General features: G+C 34.1%; 3 protein-coding genes and 1 long non-coding RNA gene across 5 annotated transcripts; all 4 read right to left on the bottom strand.

Moving 5' to 3' along the window:
• Positions 1–2772: 2772 nt before the first annotated feature.
• Positions 2773–3990, bottom strand: LOC120171237 (F-box/kelch-repeat protein At1g23390). Its single transcript, XM_039178977.1, has one exon. It carries the CDS (start codon positions 3935–3937, stop codon positions 2801–2803), a length of 1137 nt encoding a protein of 378 aa, XP_039034908.1. The 5' UTR covers positions 3938–3990; the 3' UTR covers positions 2773–2800.
• A 1237-nt stretch (positions 3991–5227) lies between these two features.
• Positions 5228–6117, bottom strand: LOC120167455. Its single transcript, XM_039176465.1, has 5 exons — positions 6031–6117; positions 5861–5929; positions 5678–5769; positions 5545–5592; positions 5228–5460 (listed from the first exon to the last, which is right to left on the bottom strand). Exons 1-5 carry the CDS (start codon positions 6100–6102, stop codon positions 5343–5345), a joined length of 399 nt encoding a protein of 132 aa, XP_039032396.1. The 5' UTR covers positions 6103–6117; the 3' UTR covers positions 5228–5342.
• Positions 6118–6291: 174 nt separating this feature from the next.
• LOC120167792 lies at positions 6292–6749 on the bottom strand. Its single transcript, XR_005520075.1, has 3 exons — positions 6597–6749; positions 6460–6493; positions 6292–6380 (listed from the first exon to the last, which is right to left on the bottom strand). It is a non-coding gene; the product is annotated as an uncharacterized LOC120167792 (long non-coding RNA).
• Positions 6750–11733: 4984 nt separating this feature from the next.
• LOC120171247 (CRS2-associated factor 2, chloroplastic-like) lies at positions 11734–16099 on the bottom strand. Of its 2 annotated transcripts, none has more exons than XM_039178990.1 (6): positions 15369–16099; positions 15150–15277; positions 14264–14399; positions 14007–14134; positions 13214–13355; positions 11734–12425 (listed from the first exon to the last, which is right to left on the bottom strand). In XM_039178990.1, exons 1-6 carry the CDS (start codon positions 15997–15999, stop codon positions 11965–11967), a joined length of 1626 nt encoding a protein of 541 aa, XP_039034921.1. In that variant the 5' UTR covers positions 16000–16099; the 3' UTR covers positions 11734–11964. The 2 variants fall into 2 exon arrangements, with proteins under 2 accessions (XP_039034921.1, XP_039034915.1); XM_039178984.1 differs by having other exon boundaries at positions 14264–14489.
• Positions 16100–16968: the final 869 nt, after the last annotated feature.

Raw genomic sequence — 16968 nt, forward strand, 5'->3', positions numbered from 1 at the left:
TTCATTTCTTCCAAGTCTTTAGTTTCTTCAATCGTCACAACGATGTGCTCAAATTTGGGATCCAACGAACGGAGTATCTTCTCTATTATCCTCACATCGTCTAACTTTTCACCATTTCTTTTTAATTGATTAGAAACAGCTACTACTCTTGAGAAATAATCTGAAATAGACTCAGATGCTTTCATGTTTAAGGATTCGAATTCACCTCTTAATGTTTGGAGACGAACCTTCTTCACTTGCTCGGATCCTTTGTAAGAGGTCTGCAGCTTCTCCCACGCTTCCTTGCTAGAGCTTGCACTTGAAATCTTTTCAAAACCATCATCATCTAATGCTTGATAGATGAGGTAGAGAGCCTTCTTGTCTCTCTTTCTTGAATCCTTCAAAGTTGTCTTTTGATCTGGTGTAAGAGTAGCAAAAGCATCATCATCCGCAGGCTCGTTATAGCCTTTCTCTATGATATCCCACACATCTTGTGATCCAAGAAGTGCCTTCATTTTGATACTCCAATTGTCGTAGTTGTTGTTGTTGAGTGTCGGAACTTGGAATGGTGCCATACCATTTGCCATATCTCTCAATATAATGAGATTTTGTAAAATCCGATTGCACGGATGAATCCGGAACGATGAAAAAAAAAACTTTGGAGGGACTTGGACAACTCGGTCAAGGGCTCCAACTCGGCTGACTCGGCTCAACTCGGTGAGTCAACTCGATTTTCTGGCAGCAGTCTTCCGACGGTGCGTGGCGGTGCGTCAGAACTCAGATTGAGAAAATTCTGGCGGCGTCGTTTTCCTCTCGTCGAGACCTTCGATCTTTCCAACTCTCTCTGATGCCACTTTGTTGGAAATAAAACACTCACACAAACAACTTTTATTGAAACTCAAACAAATATTACAAGAGTACTCTCACTCAAAAACAAGAACTACAACTCACTCTTATAAGACTTTGCTTCTTCACTCACTTAGAAGCTCTTAATTTTTCTTGATGCTTAAAACTAAAATGGGAAGGGGCATTTATACTACTCAAGAACAATCCTACACCACACAAATAAACTAATTTAAACCATTACAAATTCAACAAATATCTAACTCTCACCTAACTAAATTGATGTAAGCAATGACATCATTAATTAAATGATGTAAGCAATGACTTCTTTAATTAAATGATGTAAGTAATGACATCAATTTAGTTTGGGTTTGGGTTTAGGCTCCCATAATGGATCAAGTTTATGATCCAACACCTAGAGATCTGGGAATACTGGCATTCGATCACTAAACATTTTGGATGATCCCCACAAATTCCATGTAGTTTTGCTCTTGGCTTCTAGCTCTTCCTTGCTCTTCACAACTGATTCCACCACCATTATCTTTCAGAAAACTTTTTTTCTATTGCTTTCGCCTTTTTAATTTACCTTTAAACCCAAAAAAGAAAAATGAAAATCAATCAAACAAAGGAAGAAAGAACCAAACAAACAGAGGCCAAAACAAAAGGCCAAGGTCGACACATAAACAGATGCAGCAGACAACGTAGTAGAAAACACTGTTTTTCAGTTTTCGTTTTTCATTTCTCTTTTCTTTTCAAAACAGTGGAAACGAAAACTTTATTTGAATTGCAAAAAGTTTATAAAATTTGGGTTTTTTTTTTAGAGATCGTTGAAAGTTCGGTGATTGGACTGAAGAGATGCATGAGATTGTGATGAGAAAGCGAACAATATAATATCTATGAGCAGAAAAGAAAAATACTTATATTTTGCAGGTAAGTTTCTTGACAGGTCACGTGCAATTTTTAAAGTAATTTCATATATTTTTGTAATTTTTATGTGATGAACATTTTAATTATTTGATTGTTGGATTTATTAATATAATTATATTTTCATGTATGTAAAATTTTAAACTATTCTAGTAACTATATTATGTCATTCGATAATTTTATCTATATTACTTTATAATTAACTGTTAAAATTTTTTATATAAAATAAATGGTTAAAATTTTCAATTAACTCAAAATTTGAAATAAATAAATTATGTAAATAAAGCATACAACACGCGTATTTTATCTTGTATAAATTTGAAGATAATTTATACATAAATCTAATTATCATTTTTTTATTAAATTAAGGTGATTACAAAGTAATATTTGTTCTAAATATTCTCAACCATTTAATAATGAACATCAAATCATCATTACAGTCTCTGATACTCGAACTCATTACCTTTAAAAATAATAACAATTCATTTAATTATTGAGATAAATTGATTTGTACTCAATTATCAACTTTTGAGTTTGGGCATTTTATGATAAGCAAATTGAAGTCTTATGTAGGATCCAAGAGTCCAATAGTTTGGGCATTTTATGATAAGCAAATTGAAGTCTTATGTAGGATCCAAGAGTCCAATGGTTAGAGGGTTTGGGCTAATTTATATAGTACACAAATGATGGTGATTAATCTAATACTTCAGCCTAGTAAATGAGTACAAGTATGTTCCATTGTCTCTGTGTCATGATCCAAAATTTTACAAATTTTTTAATAAATTTGGAATGAATATAAAATAATATTTGTTTAATTTTTTTTAATATTTTGATAATAAACATTATATTTTATATACGTAGTATTCAAACTCAAAATCCAATTTACAACAATAAATCTTTAACCATTTGAGTAGTTTGATTAGTAAAAAAAATTATAAATTTAAATAAGGAATAACATTTACTTAAATTTAAGTTAAATTAAAATAATAATAATTTATTAATAAATTTGTATTTATTAAATAAATACATCGTACTAAACAAACTGTTCAGATAATCACTGTAAAATCCCATCACTAAGAATACTGAAACGCACATTCTCTGACCCCACCGCTTTCCCTAGATCACCCAACCCCACGTCGGCGCACGTAAGCACCATCTTCTCCGCCACCCTACTCCGATCATTCACCGCCGCGTTCTTTAAACTTCTCCACCGGCAAAGCCCTTCACCGAAAATCTCCCACATCACCAATTCCTCGGGCTCTTGGGGATTGTATATATACAAAAAATCAGCCATCCAACATATATTTATTGAATTTAAACTTGCATGTTCCCCTTTCAACTTTTCCACCATGTCTTTCGGCATCACCGCGATTTCTTTACAAACATCAAACGATTCTCCCTTTAGTTCCCACATTTTGATCTCTCTAACATTCTCGGAGTTTCCGAGTAAACCCACCATTGTCAGCTTGTCTCGTGACAACCCAATCGCTGAAAAGAAAATGTTCTGATCGTGATGCAAATTGAACGGTCCCGACCAAATCCTGGAAGTGGGATCGAAAGAATACGTAGAACCGGAACTTTTGTCCATGACGAACAGTGTTTTAGAACTGGCTGCGACGGAGAGCCACGTGGAAGATGCGGAGCCTCTGAGGATTGCTGGCATGGACTCACACGTGTACCACCTGCGAGCGTCGACGTCGTAGATTTCGACCGAGAGTGGATCGTCCTCGAAGTCGCATGTACCGCCGGCAATAAAGATTCGGCTGCCAACCATGGCGACGATAGGGTCGGTTCGCCAAACAAGGGGTGGGTCCACGTGGTGCCACGTCAAGTGGAGCGGGTCGAAAGAGAAGGATAATTTAGAGAGAGAAAGCACGTAGAGGAGGGTGGAGTTGGAGGAGCGGAGAACTGAGGCGTAATCCAAGGGTGGGTTTCGGGTGTGGAGACGAACCCATATGTTGGATCGTGGGTCGTAGGCGACGGTGCCAGCAGCGGAGTACGGAGGGCGTGAGTTCCGAGAGTGGACAATAAGCCAGGGTTTGGGGTGGTTGAAGTGGCGGAGAGAGGAGAAGACGGCGTGGTTCCACGATTTGGAGACGTGGCTGGCTGGGAGGAGATTGATGAGAGGAACGTGACAGAGGATGGATTCTAAGACATCCCCTCGAATTTCAGCTTCTTCTTCATTCTTCATCGTAATCTGTGAAATTAAAACCAAATGTATTTAGTGAGATTTTAGAGGGCGAGACAGGAGATTATTTATAAACCATGTAATTTAATGACGATTGTTCCTTGTTGTCGTCAATATTCACGTTTTCGTGAGCAGAATCTAGAAACTAAGTCATGTGTATATAGCGATAGTGCATGCATACTTGTTGTCGTCTTGTGGCTCATCTTAATCTCATAAATACACCATCATTTTTGTATTTTTCCAGTTTTTCGTAACTGCTTAATTCATCTGTACTCTATATTAATTATTAAAGAAATACAATACATTTTTTTGAGATTAAGTATACCTAACTTTTAGGTGCTCAGGTAGTTTAAGCAAAGATTAAGCATTAGTGTCGTAGATAGGACATAAATGAATATAGCGTCTGAGCAATAGTTCGTGAATCATTTTTTTATATGTTTATTTGTTAAGTTAAATAATTAAATTTAAATAAAAGTTTTATATTAATTTAATAAATGAATATGAATAGATGTGTGTTCGGTTCTTTTACGTTCATGAACAAACTTGTTTATCAACTTGTTCATTCATGTTTATTAACAAGCTCGTTTAATAGTTTGTTTATAAGTCGTTTAGAAGCTCGTTTAATTTTTTTTTTACTTTTTAACATTGGTGAATATATGGACTAAATTGAACATATGGTGAAATTTGGAGCTTAAAGATTGTATTTTATTGTTGTTGTAGATGTTATATAAGATTTATTTAGTTGGTTTTGTTTAATTTCTGAATATATAAACGAATATATTCGTGAACACTAAATGCCTAAACGAACATGATCGCGAATATTAAACGAACATGTTCGAGAACATTAAACGAATGAACACGAACACTTTCAAATATAAACAAACGAATACGATATTAAAAATTTAAATGAACACGAACCAAACATAAACACATTTACAACTAAATAAATGAACACGAACATAACTTTATTCTTTTGGGCTCAAATCATTTACACCCCTAGTCCTGAAATGAATTTTGTCCACGACACTGTATGATATAATAATTTCTTCAACAGAGAATAAAAAAAACGGAGATATGACACGCAGATCTAGTGCAGATGCATGAATAGAATCTATTTAATTGATTTAATTTACAGAAACCCTGCTTGCCTTGGGGATTTTATTTCACGTTGGCATAGCTGAGGGAAGAACATACACGCCTCACACACATATTTCTCCGGTAAATATCACCGAAGAACCTATAAGTTATTGTACAAATAAGATCCTGGTATTTGATAAAACTGCCTAACGGGGATTCTACAGCTTGCAATTTCATGAACACCAAGTTTTTGTACTCTTCCTGCTAGCTAATTGAATACAGTAGCTGTCGGTGTTAGCCCAGAATTTCTACACCGATGATCACCTATATTTTACGTGAGTTTCCGGTAGGAGTCAGGGAACAACCTTGAGAAAGAAAATTCTTTGAATTTAACTACAAAAGCAAATGCGCCATAGGCCGGTAAGTGCATCGTTCCGACTGCAAGGTACCTGTTCAGACCGACATAGCAACGGAGACACGGTTAGGAATGTACATGTAGAACATACGTCGTGCATGAAGATTAAAATGTGTACCAGAACGGAGCATAAAACGGTGTCAAGTCAAGGAATGGATATGGCCACCTGCAAAGAGATGGATGCCACAATGTGAGAATAAAACCTTTGACAACACAGAGATAAAAATCGTAAGACAGATATGGAACTATACCAAAGGTTATAATAAGCATGGACGAGCCATTGGAATATAACGAAGATGCTGGTCCATAAGAAAAAATATGCAATTCGGAAAAATGGGAACCGCTGTGACGGAAAACAGTAAAATCAGCTTCGTAATCGATCGGAAAGATACTCGAAATGAGATGCCACTATGAGCATTATAAGTAAAACTCACCATGCAATTCAAAATTGAGTCACAGAGTAGGAAAGCAGCATTGACAGAGTGCATACAGATAATAAGCATCTGCAGTAAAAAAATGGATCCAGTCATATGCACATCAACACAAGTTCTGAACAGAAGAGAAAAACACTCGGGACAATTCGAGTTAACGGACTCGTACTTACCAAATCGACACCGTACGGTATCGAATTTAGAAATGGAAACAGAATCATCCAAAATACTAAATCAGTGAGCATTGATGCACCTGCAGAAGCCTGTGCAAAGGCAGTTAAGATGATGTTCAGCTATTTTGCACAACTTTTTGGAAACTGATTAGAAAAAAGGAAAAACATACTTGATACATAATTTGAAATGCATAAATCCATCGGTCGGCTATCTCGCGGTCATCCGAAAGGTCAGACTCATTGGATTCATGGGCGCCCTGCTCGGTATCTGAACTTACACGATCGACGGTATCACAACGAGCTTGTGCCCAGTGTTTTTGACATCCGTATATGGAGATTACACATCCAAGCTGCAATCAAAACAGAGAAGATCAGCAATTGAAAACCGATGAATTATCGTACTTCGAAATGAACATATCAGAGAAATACCATAAAGTATGTCGTGACCAAAGTAAATGTCCACCTGTTCAGGAACATATAGAGAATACATCATCAGGCACGTCCACAATGGTAGAACAGAACTACAATCAATGCAGAATATGTAAGCTGTAGAGATATATACTCACTGAGTATAAAAGAAGAAAATGCTGAATCCGTCGATGGCGACATTGAGCACGAGCAACGTTAAGAGCGTGATGAAAGCCAACATCCGAAACCCGAGCAGCCAAGCGGGATGAATGCTTTTGAGACTTGTATTCCAAGCTTCCTCCTTATATACCTCCCCGGGACTTGCCGTCTGGTTTCCTGTACCTCGATGATTCGACCTTTTCCGGCCTTCGAATTTTGAAATTAAAATTGTGGCCACGACCAAGTAGAACAAGATGAAAGCTCCACAGACGAAGAACCTCCAATTCAACCAGTAGCTTGAGGTGGCGGTGGTTTCGGCAGTCATGATTGGCTTCCAAAAATGTGTTGAGGATCCTGTACAACAAAACTCATGAAATTTAATCCTACTTGCTACCTTGGTTATCTCATAATTTTGTCGATGAATTTAGATGAAGACAAATGTAACATCTTTTTCAGAAATATATTATCAAAATCCAGACGAATGTTATAGATAAAGACGCTTATAATTTACCTTTGACCGGAGGGAATTATTTTATGAAGCCGGCTGGGGAAGAGGGGAGGCCAATGCAGGGCACGAGACCGGTGTGCCGACGGAAAGGTAGCGGAGGTGGTCGATGAGCTTCGGAACCTTCAGAATGTCTTCAAATTCCAGAAAACTGCAATGACAATGACAATGACAATAATAATGATAACCACGACGGCGACCATGACAATAACAACAATAATAGAAATGAAAATAGTTATATATTTTGTTTTTTGAATTGAATTTTTGTTATTTGTTGTTGAAATTTAGAGGAAGATTTTTATTCTCGAGAAACAAAGATTTTATCCGAAAAACCAGACCAAATGAATTGCCAACCATGAGATAACGACGGTCTCGAGAATTGTAATCTTCACTTACGATTGAATTATATATATATATATTGAAAAAGATTTAATAATAAATAAGTAAACCAAAGAAGTTTCAACATCCTTATGCAAAAACAAACCTGTAGTTATCCGTAATTTGTTAAAATAAAATTTTTATACAACTGTCAAAACCATGTAAACTTTATTTAGTATACATTGATCTCGTAGTTATATTTCAATATACTTACGTGTATATATATATTATCCTTTTGTTAGAGTTTTTACTTTAAAAAAATATTTAGGACATATAATAGTACTAAAAAAACTATTTTATAATTTTGGTTTTATAAATGTGTTGTATTATTTATTCAAGAAAACAGTAAACCAGTACTAAAATACAACAGTGCAATAGTAGTTACGACCAACTAACAACTGAAGTTTCCATCTATACGAAGCCGTATTTACATTCTTCCATTTTGGTCTCGTTTTATAAGTTTCTCGTTAGACTATCGAAGTTTTTAAGATTATAAAACAATAATTAAATTTTTGGATCATATACGGTTAATTGTTATTAAAGAGATGATACAAGAGATATTTGTAAGCCCTGAAAACACTCATCTTTGGGTACAATATAAGCTTGGTGACATGGGGCCACACATCAGTAGTTTTGGAGATTAAAATTCACTTATTAAATTCCCAGCATGCTTAGAAGAGCAGCTATGAAGCCTAGCAGTAATTCTATCAATGAGAGGGGTACAATCCTTCACACTAAGCCTATGAGTAACAATAGGTATTTCTACGTATTTAACTGCCATTCTGCCCATCTTTTAACACCTTTTAAATCCCTGAAATCTTTAAATTACTCAAAATCATTCGTAAACCCCAAAACTCTAAATTTCACACGTCACTGTTGAATCAACCACCGTCGGTCATCCCTTTTATCGCCGGATTCTGACTGATCGATCGTCCCATTATCTTTGCACGTTATCGTCCCAAACAAAATAATTGTAACACTTAATCGTTAACCCGGTCGGACGAGATCATTTTTTTTTCACTCAATCATTGCATGTTCGTTCTTGTTAGTGAGATTACACCACTGCTCGAACCAAAACTGAACCGCCCAATCCTTGCTCGTCAACGGATCTCTGGCTGTTTAAGTGGATTTATAAGTTTAGAGATTTATGAATTTAGGAGGTTTTGGGAAACTATAAAATATAGGATTTTTAGAAAATTTGAAAGTTAGTGTATTTTTTTATTATAAAATGTTAATATTAATTAAAAATTAACGTCACGAGAGCTAAGTAATTATTGGTTGACAGAGATTTTCAAAAGCCATTAACAGGATTACCTTAAAATAATAACGTAATAAAATTTTAAATACTTTATTGATAACGAAATAAAAGTCAAACATGTACCAATATTATATTAAACAAAAAAGATGAAATTTAATATTAGAGAAAAAATATCAGTAAAATAATCTCTTGAGAATTTTAATTGAAATTAGCTCTAATACTATTTTCTTTTAAAAAATGAGAATTCATAGAGATTTTTTAAAAAAAAAACCTTCATCATTCATTCATCATTAGAAATTAATTATAAGTTTATATGCAATGTTAGCCTTGATAACTAACTCCCAAACTACCACCTAAGTGCGGGTTTGTCTCAGGAAAGACGGATTAATATACGATTAATATACGGTGTTACTTGATATATTAAAAGATATTTAATAAATTCGGTTTAGCGCTACCTATTATGTTGACAGACTAATAATGTTGTAGGTAGAAAACATGAAAAACTATTAAAAACTTTGGTAACCGGTAAACTTTGGTTATCAATAAGTATCGATACATATATATAAGTGTCCATACTTATTTCACTGTAAAAAAAATTAATTTAAGGTTATCTTTTGAGTGAGTTTTAAGATATTAATTTAGTAATTATATGCGTCTAATGATTTATTTTTATGTTACGTTATTTATTATTATTAAATTAAAAATAATAAACATAGATATTACATATTTATTATTATATTTGGTTAAAATTATTAAATTTAAATTTTAAATAATATTTTATAAAATATCTAAACAATCAAATAATTTTTTATGTAAATGAAATTATTAAATTAATATTGTAGGTGTAAAACATAAAACACTGTTAAAATTTTTTGAAACATAAATTACATAACTTTCAACAAAGTATCGATACATGTACAAAAAGTATAGATACTTTCAACATATCAGGTAGCTCTTTACCGGTTTTGTCATAATGAAATTGGTTTTGTCATATTTTTACCTGTTATATTGTAAAGTATCGATACATTTTTATAAAATATCGATACTTTCAACATATCCAGTAGCTCTTTACTGGTTTTGTCATAATGAAACTGATTTTATCATATTTTTACCTATATATTGTAAAGTATCGATACATTTTTATAAAGTATCGATACTTTCAACATATCTTGTAGCTCTTTACCGGTTTTGTCATAATAAAACTGGTTTTGTCATATTTTTAACTTTAATATTGTTATGTATCGATACATTTTTATAAAGTATCGATACTTTCAACATATCCGGTAGTTTTTTACCGATTTTGTCATAATGAAACTAATTTGTCATATTTTTACCTTTTATATTGTAAAATATTGATACATGTACAAAAAATATCGATACTTTTAACATATCTGTAGCTCTTTACCGGTTTTGTCATAATAAAACTGATTTTTTCATATTTTTACCTGCTATATTGTTATGTATCGATACATTTTTATAAAGTATCGATATTTTATAGGCGCTATTATTGCTTTTCTTTTAAATTCCAAAAGTGTCGATACTTATTTAAATGGAATCGATACTTTCAACATATCTGGTAGGTAGTTTAATGTAATAAGTAGCGCCTATTTTTTTTTACCGTTTACATTATTAGCAACCTTCAAAAAAACCGGTAGGTATTTTAATATAATAGGTAGCGCTATTTTTTTTACCTTTTACATTATTAACAACCTTAAAAAACCGGTAGCTATTTTAATGTAATAGGTAGAACCTATTTTTTTTTACCGTTTACATTATTAACAACCTTAAAAAAAATCAGTATGTATTTTAATGTAATAGGTAATTTAAATTTTGTTAACATATATTTCTAAGGTAAGTTTATCATAATTGATAACAAATTAAGTAAGTAATTACCTATTTTGTTATCTTCAGATTTCTAAGGCCCCATCAGCTTTAATAATGTGCAACCTATTATGTTACATAAGCGCTATCTAATATGTTATTATGCTTGATAATGTTTCCAGTAATTAACCGGTTATGTTATCCTTGATAACATTTTAGGCGTTTAACTAATATGTTGTAATAACAAATTAAGTAATTAACCTATTTTATTATATAAGCGTTACCTAATATGTTATTGTGCTTAATAATATTTCCAGTAATTAACCGGTTATGTTATCCTTGGTAACATTTTAGACGTTTACCTAATATGTTGTAATAACAAATTAAGTAATTAATCTATTTTATTATATAAACGATATCTATTACATTATATAATCGCTACCTAATATGTTATTGTATTTGTTAATATTTTCGGTTAAATAATATAACATAACCGGTCACTTGATTAACCAGTCACGTTGTTTTTTAACCGCCGCACAACAGAACTTGCCCTAAGTGCGACTTTCTCGCCCAGATATGACAGTGAGAAAAAAAGATTTTCCTATATTATTTTTTAAATTAAGGTCATTGTTATAGTGACAAGGAAAAGAAGCTTGAAACACTAACCGATTTTAATTTTCCGGTGAAAGAAACGTGGATTGTTATGCGTCTTTAGCTTTGTAGAGTAAAAAAAAGGTCAATGATAGGAAAGACGTATTGTGATCTCTGCGTCCTACTCATAAAGTGATTTATCCTTGCGTCTTCCTCGGAAAAGTTAAAATAACATTATATTCTCGATATCTTCCCAAAACATTGTAGCAATGATCCTAATTCAGGAAATAATATGATGGAAGCTCGTGAAGAATTTCCCCCCCCCCCCCCCCCCCGACTGGCCTGCCATTTTCCTAGCTATGTGCCTAACTTCTATATAGAAATGCCAGTGATTTGTCCCTTTTTTAAAATAAAGAAATAAAAACATATTCATCAAGTAGACGCTTTTGATATTTTTACCACAGCTCTTTTTGTTGGCGACACAATTTAATTGATTTTCATTTGAATTATATTTTAACGTCAAAAGAGTAGAATTCTGCATGGATATGTAACATTTCCCTGATGAAGCATAACATGTAAAACATAAAATAATTAGCAGTATTTAATATATATTATGCTTCAAACAGTAAATTTTTTATTTATGAGAAATTGAAGTCCTCAAATGGGATATACATTTAATCTACAGCTATGCAATAGGAGATGCAGCTTGCCTTTTAGAGACATGTATAATCAGCTTGTAATGGTGAAAATAATATCAGTAGATACAAGATAACTACATAAATTGCAGATCAGCAGACTGACCTAGTGACCTTGGCTAATGATCTGTCCTTTTCGACTTCATTTTCGATTCCCTTCCGAGCCTTTCTGCAATCTTGTCAACAGGTAATGACCCTAGCGGTATCAGTGAATCGACCTCTTCAACCTCTTCAAATGATTCGTCATTATAATATTCATCTTCAACAATGTCATCATTGCTGAAAAGATCATTTTCATCACCAAAATCCTCACCGTAAGAACCACCTTCAAACTCTGCCGAGGAACTTCCAGAAGAACCATCTTCACCGGACAAGACTAATGCTTCACAGGAATGCTCTGTGGCCAGTGACAACCCTTCAAATTCCTCCACCTTTTCCAGAAGAGCATCTGGGCCCAGAGCAATCTCTTCCAACAACAATGCCTTGCTTGACTCAATTGCACGCTTCCAGAGGGACATCATTTTTGGACTAGATACAACCGTTTTGGCATCCGGTGTACCACTATCATCGTTAGACTTGGCTGCGACATCCGGTGTACCGTTATCCTTGTTAGACTTGGCTGCGACGCATAAGCAATTGTCATTGAAAGTCGAATCTGCATTGTTAAAAATGAACTTCAAAGCAACAAGCAGCAATACAACAGAACATAACAATCGAGCAAGTTTATCCAGGGAAACTAGAAAAGATGGCTAGCACCTTCTCCACATCAATCTCAAATTTTAAGAAGACAATCGACTATACAGTCAAGAACTTGGAAAAGCTGCAATGGCCCATATTATATGTGGAAAGAGCAACTTTTCCAAATTCTTCTTGACAGAATACTCATGCATATAATACAGGCCATTGTAGATTTACCAAATTCTGGGACTGCATACTCATACATTACAGCCTTTACCCAGAATCCAAACAGTCATCTGGTCAAGTAACTGTCTACATAACTTGAATGGTATTAGAGTCATGCTGCCCTGACTCGTAATGGCCAGAAGAAACTTTCTTGAATTTGATTTGGAATACATAAATCATAAAACAGCTAGAAATGAGTTGCAACAAATATTCTTTACAAATTGAACATTCGGTCCCTGACACTGTTTGTGATAGGCCTTGCTTGTAAACCTATGACATATCCCACCACATAATTATGTTTCATCCCAATATCTTAATTTTTCCACAAAATAACAAATAGAATCCCTTGGGAACTTCTAACAGTCACAAAAATCATCTGGGGCAATCCTCAGGGCATCCATCTCAGTATGCTTTTCAAAAAAAAAGCAATACACAAGGTACCCTAATACTCTTTATAATGCATACCTGAATTATCTATACCACCTGAAATGTCAGCTTTAGCAGGAAGTAAAGTTGAAGTGTCCCCATACATGGATTTCCACTCTCGTCCCCTCCACATCAAAATTTGTTCATCATCAAAAGATAACAAAATGCAAGGAACCAATTCCTGATAAATAAGAAAGGATAGGCCACATTTATAAGGAAACCCATAAAGAAATTAGTAGAATGGCCAAAATTAACTGATATTATTCTGAACTCATATCTTGTCTGTACACCTCATGTTCAGCTAAGCACCACATATGGGGGTGTTTGGTCTTTACATTTTTAAAGCGGCTCTTGAGTTTGATAATACTGCATTGGGCTATGATAGTTTCTTGTATTTCATATGTTTTTATACACGATTATTTTGAGTATGTATTAAGTGCCAGTCAATAATCAGGACAATTAAGAAGCATAATAAGTATTACACTTGAAGATACAATTAAGAAAAAGTTCTTGGTGGCATTCATATGTTTTAGCATAAAAATAAATTATCTCATTCAAAAATTAAGTGCAAATCTATATTTTTAACTTACTAGTCCCTCCATTATCATTAAATATAGTAATTTGAGCTCAAACCTCCAAAGAACGAATTCAAGATCCTTATTATCTCAAATTTTTGCATTTAAAAAAATGTTAAACTAGTGCCGCAAGTTTTTATATTCTCTTGGTTTCGGTAAATGAATCTCGAACAAGTCTTCCATAATTTCAAACCAATTTAGGCATTAAAATAAAGAAAATTATAAAGCCCATGAAATAGCAAAAGAATGTTACAGACCTTGAGTTTAGCACCTATCTTCTTGTAGTCACTTGCATGCATCCCTTTGCAGTCGATCTTTACCAATGGGCTTCCTTCAAAAGCATCTCTAACATCTTTCACTAGGGAAGCATACACACCATTTTTTGCTGCAACATTAACAAAAAAAAGGTTACTAACTTCTGGAAAAGGCAAATGCATATGGTAAAATCTCCCTAGAAACCAAGCAACAAATGCACAAGATTGCCAACAATGCAAACCATGATTGAATCAATTACCTAATTTACATATGGGCAAAAGTGATTTCCCTTTCTTCCGAAACTGATCCGCTTCAGCTTTTGTCAATCCTTCTGGAGCTTCTTGGATAAGTTTTGGATAGACTGGAGTAGCTGGTTTCCAAAGCATCACTGGGTACTGTGGACGAGTACGATAGTTGTAGTTTCGTCCCCGGAAAAGATAAACAACACCACCGACTCGGTGAATGATTTTCCCCCCAGTTTTTTCCTGACGTTAAGAGTAAACTTGAGAGAGAAGGAAATAAGAGGTTTGTCTATTTTCCTGAGTAAGAAATGTGAAATGTCCATTCAAATATAAAAGGCAATTTTTTAAAAAGGACACATAAAAAGGTTGAATAAATATTGCACTTAAAAGCTACAGTCATATAAACACATCTTGTAACAAATGCCGGATGCCAACTTACTTCCTGAGAGCTTTGTTTGTTGAAGTGAATACTGGATCTGGGGGTATAAGAAACTAACTGGCTAACAGAATATGTTTCTCTTCCAACAGCGCAATCAATCAAAATATACTGAATCTACATTCTCAAGGAGAAAGTGTGGGGGTGCATTCTCTAAAATCACAGAAAGAGAGATTCAACTTCTAAACCAATTCATAAGGGGTCTTACACTTCAGAAAACTAATGTTTTTCTAACAAAGTATGCAAGAAATATTATCTCGGATTCAAATAAATAAACGAACTTACTACTTCATCCTGAAAAAGTATACTCTAAGCGCTAGTTCGGACATTATTATCAAAACTAAGACGAGTATACATATAAACCCAAAGGGCAATGCTCTTCTGTGAACAAAAATACAAATAGGAAACATGGTTCTGAAGGAACATAAACAATTGAAAACAGAAAGAGTGTTAAAAGAGGCATTTACTTCAATATGACGACAAACGTTATCCATGTCGACGGTGGGAACTCCTTTGCACTTAATTTTGCAAACACGACGCCGTTTCCAATGCGTGTGTATCAAATCCAGCATGTTATGCGTCAATCCATCCCTCCCTAAGTCCACAAAAAACAGAATTAATTAGAACGTTAATCTCCAAATCAAAACACCTTTTTTAAAAAAACACGTATAGTATCGAGAACTCACCGAGATTAACCTGACGGTTATCTGCTAACATAGGTTTAACCAGCATCTTAATCTCCCATTTCTTCAACGGTTCCCCTAATATCTCCTCTCTCGTTCTCCCTTCCTTGGGATACTTCCCGAATGGGAACGGCCCGGGCATTTCCACGAATTTCACGCCCTTTTTATCAGGGGGAGGAGGGTTAAACGAATCGAAAAGCGGGATCTTCTTCTTTGATTTCTTCAACGGAGCCTTCCCAGTCCAAGGCCGCGGCATCGTCGGCGGCGCGAAAGGGAAATGAGCCGGCTCCCTGATAGCTATGGGCTCGGCATTGGGGGTCTCGGAGTAACTGTACTGGAACTCGAAAGGAGCGCCGGGAAGCTTGTAGGAGACGCCGTTTTCGCCAACGATAACGCATCGGTCACCGTCGGATTGGATGACTCCCTTCTTGACGGGTTTCCTGTAGTTGGTGCGTCGGTGAGGGAAGGAGAGGGCGGGGTTGGAAGGGGGATTTCGGGGACGGGGAGGAGGATATTTGGGGATGGGGATCGGAGGGGAGGGAGAAGGAGTGGATGAAGCGGTGTCGTTTTGGCGTGGGTTTGAAGGAAGGGAAGAGAAGAGATTGAGGCCAGGGAGTGACGCTAGAATTTGCATTGAAAATAAAAATGTTGAATTTTCTTCAGTTCCAGTTTGAAGAGAGAGTGAAGTTCTCTTCACTTCGGATTTTCAATGAAGAAGCTGAGCGAGCCAAAACCAACCAGAAAAGATTGTACTACTAGATTTTTTTAGTAGATTACAAAGAGTCGTTCAACAATAGATAGATATTTGGGTAAAATACATACTAGGTCATTTACTTATGTGTTGTGTAATAAATGGATCACGTTTTTCTAAACTTTATAATTTAATCACTAAATTAAAATATTACTATTACAAACAAGTCATTGACCATTAAAATTGAAATAGACGTATAACATGACTTGATATAATAATAATTTTAATCATAAAATTTGTATATTTTTATCAATTGGATCCTAATATGAAACAAATCAATAAGTTTAACTTTTTTTATTTAATTTTTTTTTATCAATTTAGTAATTTTTACGATACTTTTAAATCAAGTGAATCCATTATATCAAAGCAACAATCAAATAACTACATTATGTCATAAAACATTAATAAATTAATGTTAAACTATTATTATTATAGAAAAGTGATATAATATCTGTGGGAGAAGAACATGTAATTTAAGAGAAGAATAAATATCAAAATGATAAAAAAATTTAAACATGAAAGGTTAAATGTATTGAATTGTTTAAAATAATGACTAAATTGATAGAATATATAAGCTTAGGGGGACTACAATCAAATCATATCACTATTTAGTCTAATATTTAATGATGAATGACCTAATTGCAATAATATTTTAATTGAGCGACTAAATTACAATGTTTAAAAGATAATTTATTATTAAAACACATTATTGATCTTTGTTGATATTTCTTTGGATACAACTAATTTCAAATATATGATTGATAATTTTATTTCAATTTTTAATATTTTATTTTAGAATATAATTATATTTCACATATAAGCATGTAATAGGTGAGGTACGGTGTCATTTAC

Source organism: Hibiscus syriacus, unplaced genomic scaffold, assembly GCF_006381635.1.
Source record: "Hibiscus syriacus cultivar Baekdansim isolate YM2019G1 unplaced genomic scaffold, ASM638163v2 tig00003041_pilon, whole genome shotgun sequence".
NCBI lineage: Eukaryota > Viridiplantae > Streptophyta > Magnoliopsida > Malvales > Malvaceae > Hibiscus > Hibiscus syriacus.

Excerpts from the sequence above, each read along its gene's own strand:
- LOC120167455 (XM_039176465.1), bottom strand. The coding sequence starts at position 6,102 with ATGCTCACTGATTTAGTATTTTGGATGATTCTGTTTCCATTTCTAAAT. Across the intron at positions 5,593-5,677 it reads CATGCTTATTATAACCTTTG|GTGGCCATATCCATTCCTTG; the intron begins GTATAGTTCCAT and ends ATCTCTTTGCAG. Across the intron at positions 5,461-5,544 it reads CCGTTTTATGCTCCGTTCTG|GTACCTTGCAGTCGGAACGA; the intron begins GTACACATTTTA and ends CGGTCTGAACAG.
- LOC120171237 (XM_039178977.1), bottom strand. The coding sequence starts at position 3,937 with ATGAAGAATGAAGAAGAAGCTGAAATTCGAGGGGATGTCTTAGAATCC.
- LOC120171247 (XM_039178984.1), bottom strand. The coding sequence starts at position 15,999 with ATGCAAATTCTAGCGTCACTCCCTGGCCTCAATCTCTTCTCTTCCCTT. Across the intron at positions 14,490-15,149 it reads ACGTTTGTCGTCATATTGAA|GAAAAAACTGGGGGGAAAAT; the intron begins GTAAATGCCTCT and ends TCTTAACGTCAG. Across the intron at positions 12,426-13,213 it reads AGGTGGTATAGATAATTCAG|CCAAGTCTAACGATGATAGT; the intron begins GTATGCATTATA and ends CGGATGTCGCAG.